The sequence below is a fragment of the Ochotona curzoniae genome, unplaced genomic scaffold (assembly GCF_017591425.1).
Source record: "Ochotona curzoniae isolate NIBS_2020 unplaced genomic scaffold, NIBS_Ocur_1.0 contig_1014, whole genome shotgun sequence".
Classification (NCBI taxonomy): Eukaryota; Metazoa; Chordata; class Mammalia; order Lagomorpha; family Ochotonidae; genus Ochotona; species Ochotona curzoniae.
In genome coordinates this window covers 4,493,551-4,511,696 of record NW_024464920.1, presented here as the reverse complement: position 1 = coordinate 4,511,696, position 18,146 = coordinate 4,493,551, and the positions used below count along the sequence as shown (strand labels likewise).

The following is an 18,146-nucleotide window of genomic DNA, read 5'->3' as shown; positions in this document are numbered from 1 at the left end:
TGGTGTTGTGACCATTTAGGGAATGAACCGTGGATGAAAGATCAGTCTTTCTTGCTCTCTCCCCCTGCTTCTTTTTCTGAAACTCTGCCATTGAATGAAGGAGACTGTTTTTGGAGAGCTGATCTCTACACCTTAGCAGTAGGCTGAATCAGAAATAGAGGTACCACTGTGATATGGGATGTGAATGTCCCAGCCAGCAATGTAAGTGCTGTGTCAAATTCTGGCACCTAGTTTTTATTTATTTATTTGAAAGACAAAGGCAGAGAGAGAGAGAGACACACTTCCATCCAATGGTTCACTTCCTAAATACCTTCAGTGCTGGGGCTGAGCCAGGTAGAAGCTAGTACTCAGAAGCTCAGTCCTGGCCTATCGTATGGGTGGCAGGGAGCCCCTTACTTGCGCCATCCTTACCCACTGCCTCACAGAGCACACATCAGCAGGAGCACGAATGAGAAGTCCAAGCTGTGACTGAACCCAGGCGCTCTGCCACAGGAGGCAGGCGTCTCAAGCAGCAACTTAGCCACTGTGCCTAGTGCGCCCACTGCGAGAGAATTCTTGAAGTATGAACTCTTTTTTTAAAAAGATTTATTTTTATTATGTTTTATTGGAAAGGCGGATATACAGAGAGGAGAGACAGAGAGGAAGATCTTCCGTCTGATGATTCACTCCCCAAATGAGCACAACGGCCGATGCTATGCCGATCCGAAGCCAGGAACCAGAAACCTCCTCCAGGTCTCCCACACGGGTGCAGAGTCTCAAGGCTTTGGGCCATCCTCAACTGCTTTCCCAGGCCACAGGCAGGGAGCTGGAAGGGAAGCGGGGCTGCCGGGATAGAACCGGTGCCCATATGGGATCCCGGGCGTGCAAGGCGAGGACCTTAACCACTTGCGCCACCGCGCCATGCCCATCTTATTTTTCTTTTTACAATTTTGCAAGTATGAAGTTTCCTCCCTTCCCTATCCCTCCCTCCCTCTCTCCTGCCCATTGTCCCCTGTGGTCCACAGTAATAGAATCCTTCAGTTACAGTCTTGACTCCAGCATTCTGCTCTTTATGTGGGTCATGACATTGTTGGTATAAGCAATGATAGAGTCTAGAATATACCTCTTTTTTAATAAAAGTGTTATGAAATTCATAACAGTTCAAATTCATTTTGAAAACATATAAGCCTGTTTATCTACAAGTGTTCATTTGGCCTTCAAATGGTACTTTCTCATTAGACACTGAATTCTACTTGGATACCTGTTAACTCCAGACCTTTGCAGTGATTTGTTTAACTTACAAATATACCACTGGTTAATAGACCATTATCTCATCCCTCTTTTACCCCTGGAAATCTGTAAGTTAAAAAAAAAAAGTTGATCAACAGTGGAGAAAAGTTTTTGGTGGGCCCAAATACCTCCAATGACTGAGACTAGGCTGGTCAGAGCTGGGGGCTGGAAACCTGGTCAGGGCCTTCCGTGTGATGGCAGAGACCCTCTCCATTTATCTCCAAGGCCAGCATGCATCAACAGAAAGCTGGAAAGGGCAGCGGGGGCTGGGACTCAGAGTCAGGCACTCCAGTGTGGGATCCAGAGCAGCCAAATGACCACCCCAGATCTTGATGCTTTTAATTGAATATTTCCTCAACACTTCAGTCCTGCATGTCCTACCTCATAAGCTGGATTTAGGGGCCAGCATTGTGGCAAAGCAGGTTAAGGCTTGGCCTGTGATTCTGGCATCCCATTTGAGATCTGGCTGTTCCACTTTCAACCCAGCTCACTACTAATGTGCCTGGGAAAACAGCAAATGATGACCCCAGTGCTTGGGCCTCTATACCTAGGTAGGAGAGCTGGAAGAAGCTCCTGACTCCTAGCTTTAACCAGTCCCAGCCCCCATTTCAGCCTTTTGGGAGTGGTCAGCAAATAAGAGATATCTCTCTCCCCCCCCCTCCTCTATCTGTAACACTGCCTTTAAGATAAGTTAAAAAAAATAAATAAATAAAAGCTGATTGTGAATTTGGAGAGTAGCTACTTTCAGCTAATATCAAGAAGCTGATCTAGTTCTGTGTTGCTTTCCTGACTCGGGTAGGAGTTAGGCTATGGCCGACTCTAATGTATTTGGTGTACTGTCAAGAAGAGCTATGGAAGGGCTAAAAGTGCAGGGTTTGGCAGAAAGTACGCATCCAATGAAGGAAGTAAAAAGAGGGGACTGAGCAGACACTGAACAGGAACACAAAGAATGGTATTTCAGAGCCTTCCCAGCAAAGGCGCCATGGCTTAGGCAGCATCTGAGCTATTGCTGTGTTGCAGGCTTGCTTTAATGAAAGAACATGGCCAACAGCCTCAATGGGACTTAGAAGGGAATTATTCTTTTGAATTACTGTAGTTTATCTGGTCCCTTCACCTCCTCTTTAAGGGATGGGAGCATAAGTTATTGTCCAGTAGCTCCGTCTGATTTAGTCATAAACTAAGATAAACTGAGCCTCACCTCTTCATTTTCTTTTCACCCAAACCTCTAAACAAATAAAATCATGACACCATCTCCTTTTCTCTTCCCTCATCCTGCCCACAGGCTCCTCCCTACTCTTAAAACATGTTTTTTCTTTTGCTTGCATTTTTATTCTACCATTATACAGCCAGCAGCATTGTACTGGCCCCTTTATGGCTGATGGGGCCCAGGCGGGCTGCCCGATGAGAGGAGACAGCATTTGGCCGATGGGGCTGGTGTGTGCCATTATTGCTGGCCATCGGGCCTCAATCCTCTACAGCTCCGTCCTGGCTCATTAAAACCCGGAGCCAAATAGCCGCGCAGGCGCCTGCTGCAGCTCTGTGGGGGCCAGGAAGTTAAATGGTTCTCCTAATCCTGCATAATTTATCTCCCTGTTAGCCCCCTCATAAAATAGTCCAATTCAGCCCCACCATGGAGAGCTTCGTTCTGAATTTCCTATTTTTATGATGACCAATGAGTATCCAGCCTTTCCCTTTTTCTCTTTATTATTATTATTAAAAATTGTTTTTCCTATGTTCACTGCGAGTTTGATTTTTTTTTTAATTTTTTTTTCATTTGGAGCCTCCTGCCTGGATACCACTTCACCAGCAATCTGTCCACTCCTCTTGTTTGGACCTGATGTTACAGAGCATTTGGCACCCTGTCTTCCCCTTCGCCTCTCTTCCCTGCCTTCTAGCACCTTCTTCCCCCATCCTTTTCCCTTTTCTCCAACTTCCAATTTTTTTTTTTCTCCTTTTCCTTCCATCTCTAGTCCCTCTTGCAAGGAACAACCTCATTGCAGAATGTTCATGGAACATTTTAAAAGGCCACTGAATCGAGAACTTTTTTTTTTCACATCTCCATTTCTGTTTCGTTTCAGAGATTTACAAACGAGGACCACCTGGCAGTTCATAAACACAAGCATGAGATGACATTGAAATTTGGCCCAGCCCGAACTGACTCAGTCATCATTGCAGGTACTCGCTGCCCCACAAGCCACGTGCCTTGATCTCACCAGTTAAGATGAATACCAGGGACCAGATGTACTGAGGGCTGTACTCCCCTTCTCTCATTAAGAGCCCTTATGTGATCTGCATTTAATCAGGAAAAAACTCCCAAGCTCTATTGTGCTTTCTTCTGTGTTCAATAACAAGATTGGGTCCTGTGGTTTTTGAGTGTTGGTGTGTTGGAGTTTTGTTGTAGCTTGTTTCAGTCTATTGCCCCTCTGCTTTCTCCTTACGGAGACTTTGAAAGATTTACAGACAAAAGACGCCTCTGACATTTCTCCCTCCCTGCAGTGAAAGGTGAACAAAAAGCTCGGCTGCTTCTCTGCCACCGGGTGTCAGTTTTCCTCCAGCAGGCCAACTGTCAGTTCGTAAATTCAGCTTCCCTTGTGAACCCAGACACCATTGAAGGCGCATTTCTAAAGCTCAAACAAGACATTGAGTCAGCCAGACTTTTCTCAGCCAATTTCGATGGCCTGGCCACTCTCCACAGTTGTTTCAGGTATAGCCTCACTGGCGTGTGCTGTCCTCCAGGGAGCACTCTCAATAGCAGCTCTCACTTCATGGAGCAGCTCTGTTGTGTCGTTTCAGCTACACAGACATACAAACCACAGTGGGCCTTTCTGTTTCATGCTCTGACAATTTCTGATTCAGTCCAAGTTAAGCAACTGTAACTCAGGGATTTACTCAAGAAGGTGTTCAGGTGGTGGTTGTCACATCAGTTAGAATTCAGGCTTGCGACAATCTCTTTGAGTACATCCTACTAGTCCAAATGCTACTCCAGACATGGAGAAGGAAAGCCAGAACCTTCTCTCCATACTACTGCAGGAGTGCAAGGGACCTGAGTGGACCTTCCAGGTCTATTCCATATTTTGAAAATATTGATTAAATATCTACTGTGTGAATCAAATGCTTTTGTCTGCTAGGAGCATGTAGATTTATAATCCTGGAGAAATGACTTAAAGAAGGGCCATTTTGACCAGCTATCCTTGAAAAAGGTGTAAGAGGTCTTGGAGAAGAATGGAAGAGTCTAAGTAAAGATACTTAATTATGTTAGGGAAAAAAGGAACATCATCTGTGTATACAGGTGATTACAAGTGCATGATGAAACAAGATGAATCCTAAGAGAATTAGTGTTAAGTAGAATTGATATAAAACGTTTGTAGAAGAGGTACATTTTGGACAAGGTTATCAAATTGGAGAGGTTATTTCGTATGTGCAGGAGGATTGATGCCAAATTTTCCAGGATGGTGAGGGATATTGCCACAGGACAGTCTCAAGGAGAAAAAAAAAATATCCTCATGTTCTGCACTCAGGTTTGGAGTGACCGTCCCATTGGCAGATGACTTCAGCTGTCCTCTCTGGGTTGCCAATTCTCCCATCTTCTCCTAGATTGATCACTTTTACTTACCCTTCGCTCTGATCTTCCCTGTCAGCAGCTGAATTTAACCCCTGACTCCTCTAAACTAGCTCCCTCTCCCTTGTAGTCGCTGATACTGGTATCTTCAAAATCTGGAGTAGTTTTCTTCTTTCCTCAGATTCTTTCTGTCCTATTCCCTCCTTTGCTTCCTATCACTGCCCTCTTTATATTTGGATTCCTGCAAAGTCTTCTAGCTGGTCTCCTTAACTAGTCTTTCTTTCTAATCCTTCTTGCATACTATTAAAAAGTTAGTCTTCCAGGCTAGCTCTGTGATTGCAGTAAGCCAAGCCTCCACCTGCAATGCCAGAAACCCATATGAGTGTCATTTCAATCCTGGCTGCCCCACTTCCAATCTACCTCCCTGCTAATGTCGCTGGAGAATCAGCAGAAGATGACCCAAGTCCTTGGGTTCCTGCACACACGTGGGAGACCCAGAAGCTTCTGGCTTTGGACCTGCCAATGACCTCTGGCCATTGGGGCCATTTGGGAAATGAACCAGCAGATGAAAAATCTCTCTTCTTTCTCTGTGACTTCACCTTTCAAATCAAAAGAAATATTTTTTAATTAATTGAGCTGAATTAGGTTAAATTAAATTAATAGACAGTGAGGAGGAAAGCTACCATGGATACCAGAATGAACCATGGAAAGTTAAGGAGGGAAAAAAGTTAGTCTTCCTTAAATTCATCTCTTCTAATCAAAGTCTGTCCCTGTTTTCTCTTACTTTACGGCTATTTGTACCTTAATTTTCAGGCCTTCCTCAGTGCCGGGTGCCCATCCAACTTTATGTACAGCTTGCATGTGGAAATGATTCTTTTGCTCTCCACATATATTTTCTCCTTCATCCATACAGGATTTCTAAAACCTTTCTAAAAACCTTTCCCTATACCTTCTACTGTATTACTCTTTTTAGTTTTCATACATTTCTCTCTACCTCTTGAAGTAGGAGTAGACACCCCTTTGTTCTACCAAGGGCTTTTTGGATATTTATAATATCATTCACAAGCCATACAAAATTACCAACTTAAAAATTAGCCTGCCAGGGGCCAGTGTTGTGGTACAGTGGGCTGAGCCACCATCTTATCAGTATCCTACATGGGTTCTGGTTTGAGTCCCAGCTGCTCTACTTCTGATCCAGCTCCCTGCTGATATGCTTGGGAAAGCCATGGAAAATGGCCCAAGTTCTTGGTTTCCCCATAGGAGCTCTGGAAGTTCTTTACTCCTGGCTTCAGCCTGGCCAGCCCTAGTCATTACAACCATTTGGGAAGTGAACAAGCAAATAGAAGATCTCTCTTTTTTCCCCTTCCTCTTTTGCTATAATTCTGGCTTTCAAATGAAACAAATCTTTTTTTTAAAGTTAGCCTGCTGTAGATTTATTGAATTTGAGTCCTGCCTGCAGTTACCTTGGCAGGGCCAAACTAAGTGATTTCATGGGCCTTATATGGCTGTGGCCCAGACATCCCCCACCCATGATCTAAAGCCGTTCTGCAAAGCATAGTTCATGGTTTTACTTCTTCAAGTTTTTCCTAACTATTGTGTCATTCATGTGTCTTTATTTAATGTCTGCAACAAGGTTATTCTCTATAATACATGGCACTTAGTTTCGTATACTGTGATACAGTCTATGTGTGTTACTTTGGTTTCCTCAACTAGGGAACATTCTCATAAATTTCCAGGGCATGTCTGGTGTTTGGCTAGTACTCCTATCTCTCCCCTAAGTACGCACACATGTGTGCAGCACCATATTCGGTGAACACTTACGTCCTCTCTTACGGAACATCAGAGCAGGCTCGGGATTGAGGCCGTTGGTTCAGAAACCAAAGCCAATTGAAAGTTTGAGGCCACCAGGAAGGTGAGGCGTTCGATTTAGTACGATTTTAGGGAGCCATTACAATATTAGAACCTAAAACGAACATGAACACCATGGTATGAAACAAGTTTGTATGGGCCTCAAATCAGAAGTCCAAAAGTTCCTCTTTTGCCCTGGCCATGCCCTCAGCTGCATCTTCCTGGTACACTTGAGCTGTGAGTTTGTGTGTGCCCTTGCTGAAGTACTCTCTGAACATACAGGATATTACCTCTGCTCACCCCGAGATGGAGGGAGAGTGACTTTATCGTTAGCCAACCAAAGCTGCCAGAAAACCTTTTAAAGCTATTTTGGGAGGTAGTGGTAACTTTTCTAAATATCTCAATTCAGAAGAGGTTTTTATTTAAATTAAAGAGAGAGAAAGAGAAATGCTGTTTCCATGGAAAATTCCTACTGAACTATTTCCAATTGATCATGCTAAAAGGAGAGATTTTCACCCAAGATTTCACTCCTTAAATGTAACAAGTATAATGTCAATATTATTCTGTCTCTGTCATTCAGTTTCATAATGTGGAGTATGAAATGAATCCCTGAAGTTACCAGTATGTCAGAAAAATATCAGAATAGGATCAGGGAACAAGATTCAATGTCAGAAACGCAGGATGGGGAGAGAGAAGTTGAGATCTAAAATTTAACCTGCTTGTAAAGTTCTCAGGGATACCAACAGCCCCTCTCTTCCCAGTGGCAGGAGCTCTGGCCTGGGGAAAGATTTATATAGCCCTTGTGGGGATATGTTGGTTGGCAAATCTAAATCCAAATATCCTGGTTTCCGGAATTTACTCTCGGCACGGGTCTGCGCAAACCAAGCTCTATTGTTTGCAGTTTCCTTTCCTAGATGTTGTTATCCTGTTTCCCATCCCTTGGATCTGCCTGGGATGCCTCCAGAAGAGGACAGATCCTTAGCAGGCAAACTCAGCCACCTGATCTTCAGGGCCTTCTCTTTAGCAGGTCCTTAACAGTCGTCTGCCTACGCCTGTTCACTTCAGATGCAGCAGAAAATCAACTTGGAAAGAAATGATTGCTTAACTGTATTTGACTTTCAGATCTGGAGGCTTTGCACCTCACCGCCATGGTTTGGTTTGATTTGATTTGGTTTGGGGTGGGGAAGAAGGTGAAGCAAGCAGTGAGAGCAAGGTGTTTACATGGACAGTCAAGCAAAACCTTGTCCTGTCTTCCCCCTGCTGGCCTTGAGGCGGCACAACACAGACCCCCTCTGGTGGCCCAGCACCAGCCTTCACCTGCCTGAGCTTTGTGAAACCAAATTTGTGCTAACACACAGATTCTGTCTCCAAATGGAACAAATAATGCTTTCTCTTTATGCTTGTAAGTTTTAATTTCAGATTAAAACTAAAAACCATTTCCTTTCCCTGTCATCTCTACAGATCAAACTCCTACTCCGACTAGATTCCTGAAGAACTGTGAGGAAGTGGGACTCTTCAATGAACTAGCTAGCTCCTTTGAACATGAATTCAAGAAAGCTGCAGATGAGGATGAGAAAAAGGCAAGATATGGGATTTTTGCAAAACCAAAACCAAAACTAAAAGCAATGGTGTTCAGACGAATACTGTTTTCATTGTTCTTTAGTGTAATCTATTGATAAAAGCATGAAATCATGGCCCTTCAGCTCTTTACTGGGCCATTCAGAAAATCTACACAAATCAGTCTTCACCAAAAATTAATCCTTTAATGTTTGTTTTTAGTGAGCATTGGTAATGTTTTTTTTAAAGATTTAATTATTTTTGTTGGAAAAAAAGCGAAAGATTTATACGATCTGAAGAAAACCAGAGTTATTTATTTTTATTGGAAAGGCAGATAGACAGAGAGGAAGACCGAGAGGAAGATCTTTCATCCAATGACTCACTTCCCAAGTGGACGCAATGGCTAGAGCTGAGCCAATCCAAAGCCAGGAGCAAGGAACTTCCTCTAGGTCTCCCACACGGGTGCAGGGTCCCAAGGCTTTGGGCCATCCTCGACTGCTTTCCCAGGCCACAGTAGGATGCTGGATGGGAAACAGGGTCACCGGGATTAGAACTGGAGCCCATGTCGGATCCCAGCATGTTCAAGGCAAAGACCCTAGCCACTAGGCCATTGTGCTGGGCCCCCAACTCCACTTTTGATTTTAGTTTCCTGCTGATTGGCACCCCCAGGAAGTAGCAGATGGTAGAAAAAGTACTTGGGTCTCTGCCATCCATTTGGAAGACCCAGGTTCAGCCCAGCCAGGCCCAGTTCCAGCTCTTATAGGCCCTTTCTCACAATTAAGTAAATATAAAATACTTTAAATTGTTTCTGAGGCAGGGACCTTGTCGCAGAGAGTTAAGCCACCTCTTGATTCGCCCACAACCCATGTTGGAGACTAGTTTGAGTCCTGCCTACCCTGCTTTCCAGCCAGCTTCCTGCTGATGCATCCTGGAGGGCAGAAGATAATAACTCAAGCACTTGAGTTCCTGCTGTATGTGTGGGAGACCTTGATGTAATTCCAGGCTCCTGGCTTTGGGTCGGGCCAGTCCTGGCTTTTGCAGACATTTGGAAAGTAAAACAAAAGGTGGAAAATCTCTGTTTTGTTTGTTTTCTTTCTCTCTTTCCGTCTCTGTTGCTGTGCCTTGTAAGTAAGATTTAAATATATGTAATTTTAACATATCTATTAAAATGATTTTTGTTATGAATACATTGGTGTTAAATATTATACATTGTTCAGATTTTATTACATTAGCGTATTTCTACCAAATTCCCAGAGTCTTGTCTTTCTCAGTCCCTAGTCAAGAAATATTTGTTAAGCTTCTGCTGTTTCAGTATACGTGGTTATTGCCATTACACGGCTTGCAAGTTCTGTGTGAGGCATTAAAGTCAAAGGAGGATATTCCTAATGTCTTTCCCAGGAGATCAGCCAGGATCCTGAAGGAGCTAGGAATCTTGTCACATCAGGAATCTGCAAGAAAATTCAGACAATTTTTCTTGGAAGAGAGATTTATGTGAACAAATCTGCATTCTTCAAATATTTGAGGGGCTTTCACATAAAGAAGGGACCAGATTTACCCTGTGTGGTCCAAAGGTAGAAGTAAGACCGCTGGGTGGAAGCTATTACAGTGTGTGCAGTTATATGTAGGCCACTTAGTGGAGGAATGCTGTGGAGAAAAAGAAAATGTTGGAATACCTTATAATCCTGATGTGCTGTGGTTTTTAGTTTTAGCATTTTTAATATTCCAGTTCCCTAGAGAATCCATTAGTTTCAAAACCAGAGGAAATAGCTGAAAAAAGCAGAGTTGAAATGTGATCATTCCAAGGACTAAGAGATTGAGGGTGAGGGGTGAGAGTCAAGGTTTACTTTAGATTTAGAATTATATATTACTAGTCACTATTTAAGATCAAACCTGTGTTGTTGGTTTTTTTTTAAGATTTATTTATTTATTGGAAAGTCAGCTATACAGAGAGGAGGAGAGACAGAGAGGAAGATCTTCCCTCCAATGATTCACTCCCCAAGTGAGTACAACGGCCGATGCTATGCCGATCCGAATCCAGGAGCCAGGAACTTCTTCCAGGTATCCCACACGGGTGCAGGGTCCCAAAGCTTTGGGCCTTCCTCGACTGCTTTCCCAGGCCACAAGCAGGGAGCTGGATGGGAAGTGGAGCTGCCGGGATTAGAACCGGCAACCATATGGGATCCCAGCACATTCAAGGTGAGGACTTTAGCTGCTAGGCCACGCCGCCAGGCCCCAAACCTGTGTTTTATAATATTTAACAAAACTCCAGTATCTTTATCCAAAGCATATATATTTTTTTTCAATATTTATGATTTTTATTGGAGAGGCTGATTTACAGAGAGAAGGAGAGACAGGGAAAAATCTACTGTGTGCTGGTTTATTCCCCAAATGATAGCATCGGCTGGAGCTGAGCCATTCCAAAGCCAGAAGCCTCCTCTGGGTCTCCCATGCCGGTGCCGGGACTGAAGGCTTTGGGTCATCCTCTGCTGCTTTCCAGGCCATAAGTAGGAAGCTGAATGGGAAGTAGAGTATCTAGGACATGTATTGTTGCCCATAAGGGCATCATGCTGGCCCCTCAAAACATATACATATAGGGGCCTAGTGAGGTGGCCTAGTGGCTAAAGTCCTCTCCTTGAACGCACCGGGTTCCCATATGGGTGCCAGTTCAAATCCTAGCAGTCCTTCCCATCCCGCTCCCTGCTTATGACCTGGGAAAGCAGTGGAGGATGGCCCAAAGCCTTGGGACCCTGCACCTGCATGGGAGACCTGGAGGAAGTTCCTGGCTCCTGGCTTCGCATCAGCATAGCATCAGCCATTGCACTCAGTTGAGAAGTGAATCATTGGAGGGAAGAGCTTCCTCTCTGTCTCTCCTCCTCTCTGTATAGCTGACTTTACAACAAAAATAAATAGATCTTTAAAAATATATATAAACATGTATACCCCACAATTATATGATATAATAGGTACAGAGTCATCAAAATATAGAAAATCCTGGACTTAAGATAAGTATTCATAAGAGTGTTTTTCTTCTAAGTGGAAGGTATCTGATGAATCAGGAGAGTAAAGCATGATTTTAAATCCAGATTTAATTGTAAGATGGTGAAATATAGAATAATTGTACCAGTCAAATTCTTTCCAACTTCCTTAACTTTCTCTGCGCTTGGCTTTTGTTGTTTTACTTTGTTTTAAACATCTATTTGTTTATTTGAAAGTTAGAATTACAGAGTGAGAGAAACACCTAGAGAGAGCCTTCATCTGCTGGTTCATTCTGGATGACCGCAATGCTCAGAGTTGAGCCAAGCTGAGGCCAGGAGCCAGGCATTCTTCCAGGTCTCCCACGTGGGAGGCAGAGGCCCAGAAATCTTGACCATCTTCTGCTGCTTTTCCCAAGAGCATCAACAAGGAACTGTAGGGGAAGTGGAGCACCCAGGACTCAAACTGGCACCATGTGGGCAACTTGCTATGCCCAACACTGGCCCCAGGTCTACTTTCAAATGGTAGAACAAAGCAATCGTCGTATAATGACAGTCTTATTCCTTTAACAGCCCAATTCTCTTATCTCTTCGTTGCCTGAACTTACACAGTTGTGTTTTACAGCTCCCCTGCCTCACTTCCCCTGCCATCTTCGGTCCACCAGAATGTGAGAACTTTGATCCAAAGTTATTTGCAAATTCAAGAAAAGTAGCCTGCATTCAACAGCTCTAAGTCTTTGCCTCTGCCATTTTGGCTCAGTTGACACTGGTGGAGCAGTCCCTAGCTGGTCAGGCCTTCTCTTGTCCAGCATGCGATGGTGTTTCTTCATTGCGTTCACAGGGGCCGTGTTTCCCCTCTCCTCTTGGTGAGAAGCCCAGACTCCAGGAAAATTGAACGAGCCAGGAACTCTCCTGAACCACAGCTTTTCTAGTAGATGCTCCCAGAGGACTTTAAACTCTTGGCTGTATTTTGTTAGAAGTCCCTTCTTCCCACCAGTCTCTGGACTTGAGAGATTCCAGAATTAGCCAGACATGGCCAATACCTGTCAGCGCCGGGGGGGGGGGGGGGGGGGGGGAAATGTGCCTGGGCCCAGCACGGTAGCCTAGTGGCTAATGTCCTCACCTTACATGCGCCGGGATCCTGTATGGGTGCCAGGTCAAGTCCTGGAAGCCCCGCTTTCCATCCAGCTCCCTGCTTGTGGTCTGGGAAAGCAGTCACGGATGGCCCAAAGCCTTGGGACCCTGCACCCACGTGGAAAAGCTGGAAGAGGCTCTGGGTTCCTGGCTTTAGGTCAGCTCAGCTCCAGCTGTTGCAGCCACTTGGGGAGTGAATCAGTGGACAGAAGATCTTCTTCTCTGTTTCTCCTACTCTTTGTATATCTGTCTTTCCAATACAAATAAATAAATCTTTTTTTTTTTTTTAATGTAGCCAAAATGAGGTTGCTGTTGTGCAATCTCACTGGACTGGGGAGAAAGCACCAGGACTGCCCTTCTCTCATGTAGGACAAATGCCAGAGTATCTACAGTTTACTCAGCTACCAGGAAGATTTCTTGGGATTAAGGCAGCAAGGAAAGAGTTAGAAAGAAGATCCTCTTTCCCCCAGGAGCCCAAGATACAGGAAGAATAGAACAAAGGCTCTATTTTGTCATGATGCTGGGCTGCCAGGCCATCTCTCCCTTCCTGGGATGCCGGTGACTCAGGATGCTGTATTGTCCCTTTGTGAAGCCATGTCCAGCCCCATAGAGCTGCGAGGAGATTGCGCCACTGCCAGAAAAGTCCCCTCCTTATCTTCTGCCTTTCTCCTCCTAAGTCCAACTTCTCACTTCTGCCACTTTTACTGGTTTGTTGATCAGCTTTTCCTTTCTCTGTTATCCCAAAAACCCCACCTGCCTGAAACTTCTGAAGCCTTCAACCTCAGATTTTGGGGTGAGATTACCTTCAAGTATGGCAAATTGCCCAGAAAAGACCTTTCTTATCTTGTTTGCAGTACTGTAGTAGCCAATTTGTCTGTTTGCTTCTGATAGTTGAGTAATCCAGGCCTTCTGTTTGGCCAGCACTCTCCAGGGGCCAGCAGAGCCGGTTGAAAAGAGGCAGGCACTCGATTCAGGAGTCATTATACTTTCCTGAAGTAATTATAATCATAACATTTGCATGGATAAAAGGGATCCCTTCCCTCCACCCACACTCCAGGTCTGTATGAGTATTTACTTACCAGTGGTGAAGTAGTTCTTGCTTCGTTCTATACTTAGGGAAACAGAAGCCCTGAGAAGGGAACATGATTTGGCCAGAGTTGTATAAGAGCTTGAGCCCCACAGTGCTGTGTTTTGCAGTTCAGTGCTGTGACCAGCAACTGAACTTCTTAGAAGCATATGCGCATATCTGGTGACAAGAAAGCAATTAATTCAACCCACAGAAAACCAAGCACCTGAATTCTATGCATTTGTCTTTTGCAACAGGCTGCTGCCGGACCCCTTGACATGTCTCTGCCTTCCACACCAGATGTGAAAATCAAAGAGGAGGAGCCAGTGGAGGTGGACTCATCCCCACCTGACAGCCCTGCTTCCAGCCCCTGTTCCCCACCACAAAAGGAGAAGGTAAAATTCTCTACCAGGAGTCACCCCAAATGTTACTAGGTCAGATTTTGATTCACTGGCTACATAAATAGTGTGTGATATAGGAGGATTGATTATATTTAGAGGAATGTTACTGGTTAAATTTATTTAAGTTACACCTATTGTCTCATTCAAAAATTCCACCTCTAAGCCACCAGCTTTATGGAGGAGAAATTAGTTGCACATATCTATCCAAAAGAAGTATCAAAGGGATGGGGCCCCATGCAGTAGCCTAACAGCCAAAATCCTTACCTTGCATGCACTGGGATCCCATGAGTGCCAGTTCTAGTCCCATCAGCCCTGCTTCCCAGCTCTCTGCCTGTGGACTGGAAAAGCAGTGGAGAACAGGCCAAAACCTTGGGACCCTACACCCACATGAGAGACCCGGAGGAGGCTCTGGGCTCCTGACTTTAGGTTGGCTCAGTTCTGGTCATTGCAGCCACTTGGGGCGTGAATCAAAGAGAGAGAGAGAGAGAGATGGACATTGTGGGTGCTACAAGTTAAACCACTGCTTGGAAAGCCCACATGTCCTATCCAAATGTGGGTTCAAGTCCCAGCTCCTCTGCTTCTGATCAGCCTTCCTGTAAAGTATCTAGGAAGGCAGCAGATAATGGCCCAAGCACTTGAACCCCTGCCACTCACACGGGAGACCTAACTCCTAGCTTTAGCCTGTCGTGGCCATTTGGAAAGTGAACCAGCAAATGGAGATCTCTCTCTCTCTCTCCTTCTCACACTGCCTTTCATATAAAGAAATTTTTAAAAAATAGTTTTTTTTCTCAGTACATAAGGATGTTCTTGGCAGTTGTATTCATAACAACAATAAATGCCTGGAGTTATTCCAAATGTTCATCAGTTAAAAGGTGAGTAAATAAATTGTGGTGTATTTCTAAAATGAAGTACTATGTGATATTAGGGTGAACTGTGATTATTCAAAAATGTAGGCGAATCTCACTAGCCTTATATGAAACAACAAAAGCCAGATGTGAGCAGGAGTTTGATGCAGCAGTTCAGTTGCCACTTGGAATACCCACATGTCTTGTTGCAGGCCCTGATTTCCAGTTCTGGCACTGTTTCCAGTCCAGCCTCCTGCTTGTCCACACCCTGGGAAACAGCAGGTCCCTAGTACTGGGGTGCCTACCAGCCTCATGACAGACCTGTAATGAGTTGCACACTCCTAGCTTTGACCTGGCCCAGACCTGGATTTCACAGTCTTTTGGGAAAGTAGATCAATGGATGGAGGATATCTCTTGTTCTGCCTTTCAAAAAAAAAAAGCATAGCATAAAAGTATATGCTGTATGATTCCACTTATCTGAGGTTCAAAAAGAGGCAAAACTATCTGATGATAAAACTCAGAACATGACAGAATTTGAAATGTAATCCAGCAACAAGGTGGAAGAATGCACCATGGGGAGAGGGTACGGGGAAGGGTTGGGGGAGTCCCAGAGCCTATGAAACTGTGTCACATAATGCAATGTAATTAATAATTTAAATAAATAAATAAAACACATGGTTTAAAAAAAAAACTCAGAACAGTGTTTGCCTTGTATAAGGGAAAGATAAGCATTAGGACAGGATACGGAAGAACCTTCTCAGATGCTGAATTGGCCCAAATCTTATTTTTTAAGATCTTTTTTCTATTGGAAAGTCAGACATACAGAGATAAGGAGAGACAGAGAGGAAGATCTTCTGTCCACTGATTCACTCCCCAAGTGGCCACAATGGCCAGAGCTGAGCCAATCCAAAGCCAGAAGCCAGGAGCTTTTTCCGAGTCTCCCACATGGGTGCAGGGTCCCAAGGCCTTGGGTTGTCCTCCATTGCTTTCCTGGACCGCAAACAGACAGCTGGATGGGAAGCGGGGCCACCAGGACACAAACTGGCACCCACATGGGAACCTGACGAATGCAAGGTGAGGACTTTAGCCACTAGGCTACCACACTGGGCCCTCTAAATACTAATTTTCTTAAAACATTTATTCATTTTACTTGAAAGAGTTAGAGAGAACAAAGAGAGAGAGAGACAGAGAGAGAGAAATCTTCTATCCAATGGTTCACTCCCCAAATCACAGCAACATCCAGTGCTGGGCTATTTGAAACCAGGAACCAGGAGCTTCTTCGGAGTTTCCCACATGGGTGAAGAATCCAGGCACTTGAGCTTTCCTCTGCTGCTTTCCCAGGCCATTTGCAGGGAACTGGATCAGGAGTGAAATAGTCAGGTCTAGAACCAGTGCCCACAAGGGATGCCAGTGCCTCAGGCAGAGGATTTGCTTGCTATGCCACCATGCCAGCCCCTGAATCCTAATTTTACATATATAAATACTCATTCTGTGATAATGGCTTTTGATTAATACATTTTTATGCTTTGATAGGTGAAAAAAAATACACAATTCAGAAATTTGACAATAAATAGTTTAGGGGAAAAAAAGTCTTCTGTGAGGGAAACATCTCAAAGGGAATATTTACTAAGAGCCTGGTCTTTGTTTGTGTGTTTGTTTGTTAATATTTAAGATGTATTTGTGGCCTGGAGTGGTGGCCTAGTGGCTAAAGTCCTCACCTTGCATGCACCAGGATCCCATATGGGCACCAGTTCTAATCCTGGCAGTCCTTCTTCCCATCCAGCTCCCTGCTTGTGGCCTGGGAAAGCAGTCGAGGAAGGCCCAAAGCTTTGGGACCCTGCACCCGTGTGGGAGACCTGGAGGAAGTTTCTGGCTCCTGGCTTCGGATCGGCGCAGCTCTGGCTGTTGTGTCCACTTGGGGAGTGAATCATTGGAGGGAAGATCTTCCTCTCTGTCTCTCCTCCTCTCTGTATATCTGACTTTCCAATACAAATAAAATAATAATAATAATAATAAAGATGTATTTGAAAGGTAGTGAGGCAGAGAGAGAGAGACTAATTTCCCATCTACCATTGCATTTGTCAGATAACCAAAACTGAGTCAGGTTGATTCAGGAGTCAGAAACTTCATCCAGAATAGTATGCTAGCATTGGAAGTGACAGCTTAACCTACTGTGTGGCAACACCAGCCCCCTGTCTGTTTTTTGTTTTTAATGTTCATTTTACTTATTGGAAAGACAGAGTTGAGTTGCAGAAAGGGAGAATCAGAGGCAGAAAAGAAAGATCTTCCATCTACTGTTCACTCCTCAAATGGCTGCAACAGTTAGGGATGGGCCAAGCTGAAGTCTGGAACCTGTAAGTTCTTCCAGGACTCCTCAGTGGGTATAGGGCCCAAGCGCTTGGGCCGTCCTCTGTTGCTTTCCCAAGTGCATTAACAGGGAGCTGTATAGAACAACAAATGACACCCTACGGGATGCTGGCCCTGCAGGCAGTGGCTTTATCTCCTGTGGCACAGTGCTGACCAGCAGATACAGCATCTGTACCTCATCTCTCTTCCAGTTTGACTTTGGCTTCACGTAATTACCTTCTCCATGAACATTACAAGCATATCACCCATCTTTCATCCACGGCCAAGCCTAAATGCTGTAGATGTTTTCTAAAGATTTATTAATTTTTACTGGAAAGGCAGATTTACAGAGAGGGGAGACAGAAAGATTTTCCACACACTGGCTCACTCCCCAAGTGGCGCAACAGCTGGAGTGGAGCCAATCCAAAGCCAGGAGCCAGGAGCTTCTTCTGGGTCTCCTACGTGGGTGCAGGGTCCCAAGGTTTGGACCATCCTCAACTGCTCTCCCAGACCACAAGCAGGGAGCTGGATGCGAAGTGGAGCAGCCAGGACACGAACCGGCGCCCACATGGGATCCCAGCACATACAAGGTGAGCACTTTAGTCACTAGGCTCCCTTGCTGGCCCAAGACTGTAGCTGCTTTCAAAGTTGCTTCTGGCCACTGCTGTACTAAGAGCCTAACAGTTTAGTAGTGAGAATCACTCTTTTATTACAGTATGATCATTGTCCAAGTTCCTATAACCCTTTTCTTATTACTTCTAGTTAATTTTTTAACTTTTTTTTTTTAGATTTGAGTAAGGCGAACAAACCTCACAATTCACTGATACAGATCCCACTCCCCCTCCTCTCTCTCCAATCCTTTGCTCTAAATTTCAGATTGACCTACCCTCACCCCAGAGCATAGTCATAAGCTTCACCTTCCACCAGAATCCAACAGGCAGAAAAACCACTGTCCCCATGGCCCCTTTCTAGGAGAGACCGGGTTGCCTCATCACCAACCTCCCTCCCTACTTTTTCCCACTGTAAGTCAGAGCACACCCAGCCATCAAGCTTGCAATGAAAGTATCTAGAGTCTATTTTTTTTTTTTTAATAATCCCTGAATTGGTTTTACACTGTTTCTCCACAGATTTCGAAACTGTCATCCCACT

General features: G+C 44.6%; 1 protein-coding gene across 2 annotated transcripts in view; it reads left to right on the top strand.

Annotated features, from left to right (window-relative positions):
• ATF7 (activating transcription factor 7) overlaps positions 1–18,146 on the top strand; it is a 97,042-nt gene that overhangs the window by 65,451 nt on the left and 13,445 nt on the right. For both annotated transcript variants that reach the window (XM_040979783.1, XM_040979786.1), the window contains exons 3-5: positions 3,348–3,444; positions 8,138–8,256; positions 13,663–13,800. In XM_040979783.1, the coding sequence (XP_040835717.1) occupies positions 3,348–3,444; positions 8,138–8,256; positions 13,663–13,800 (354 nt within the window). The remainder of the gene's footprint in view (positions 1–3,347; positions 3,445–8,137; positions 8,257–13,662; positions 13,801–18,146) is intronic.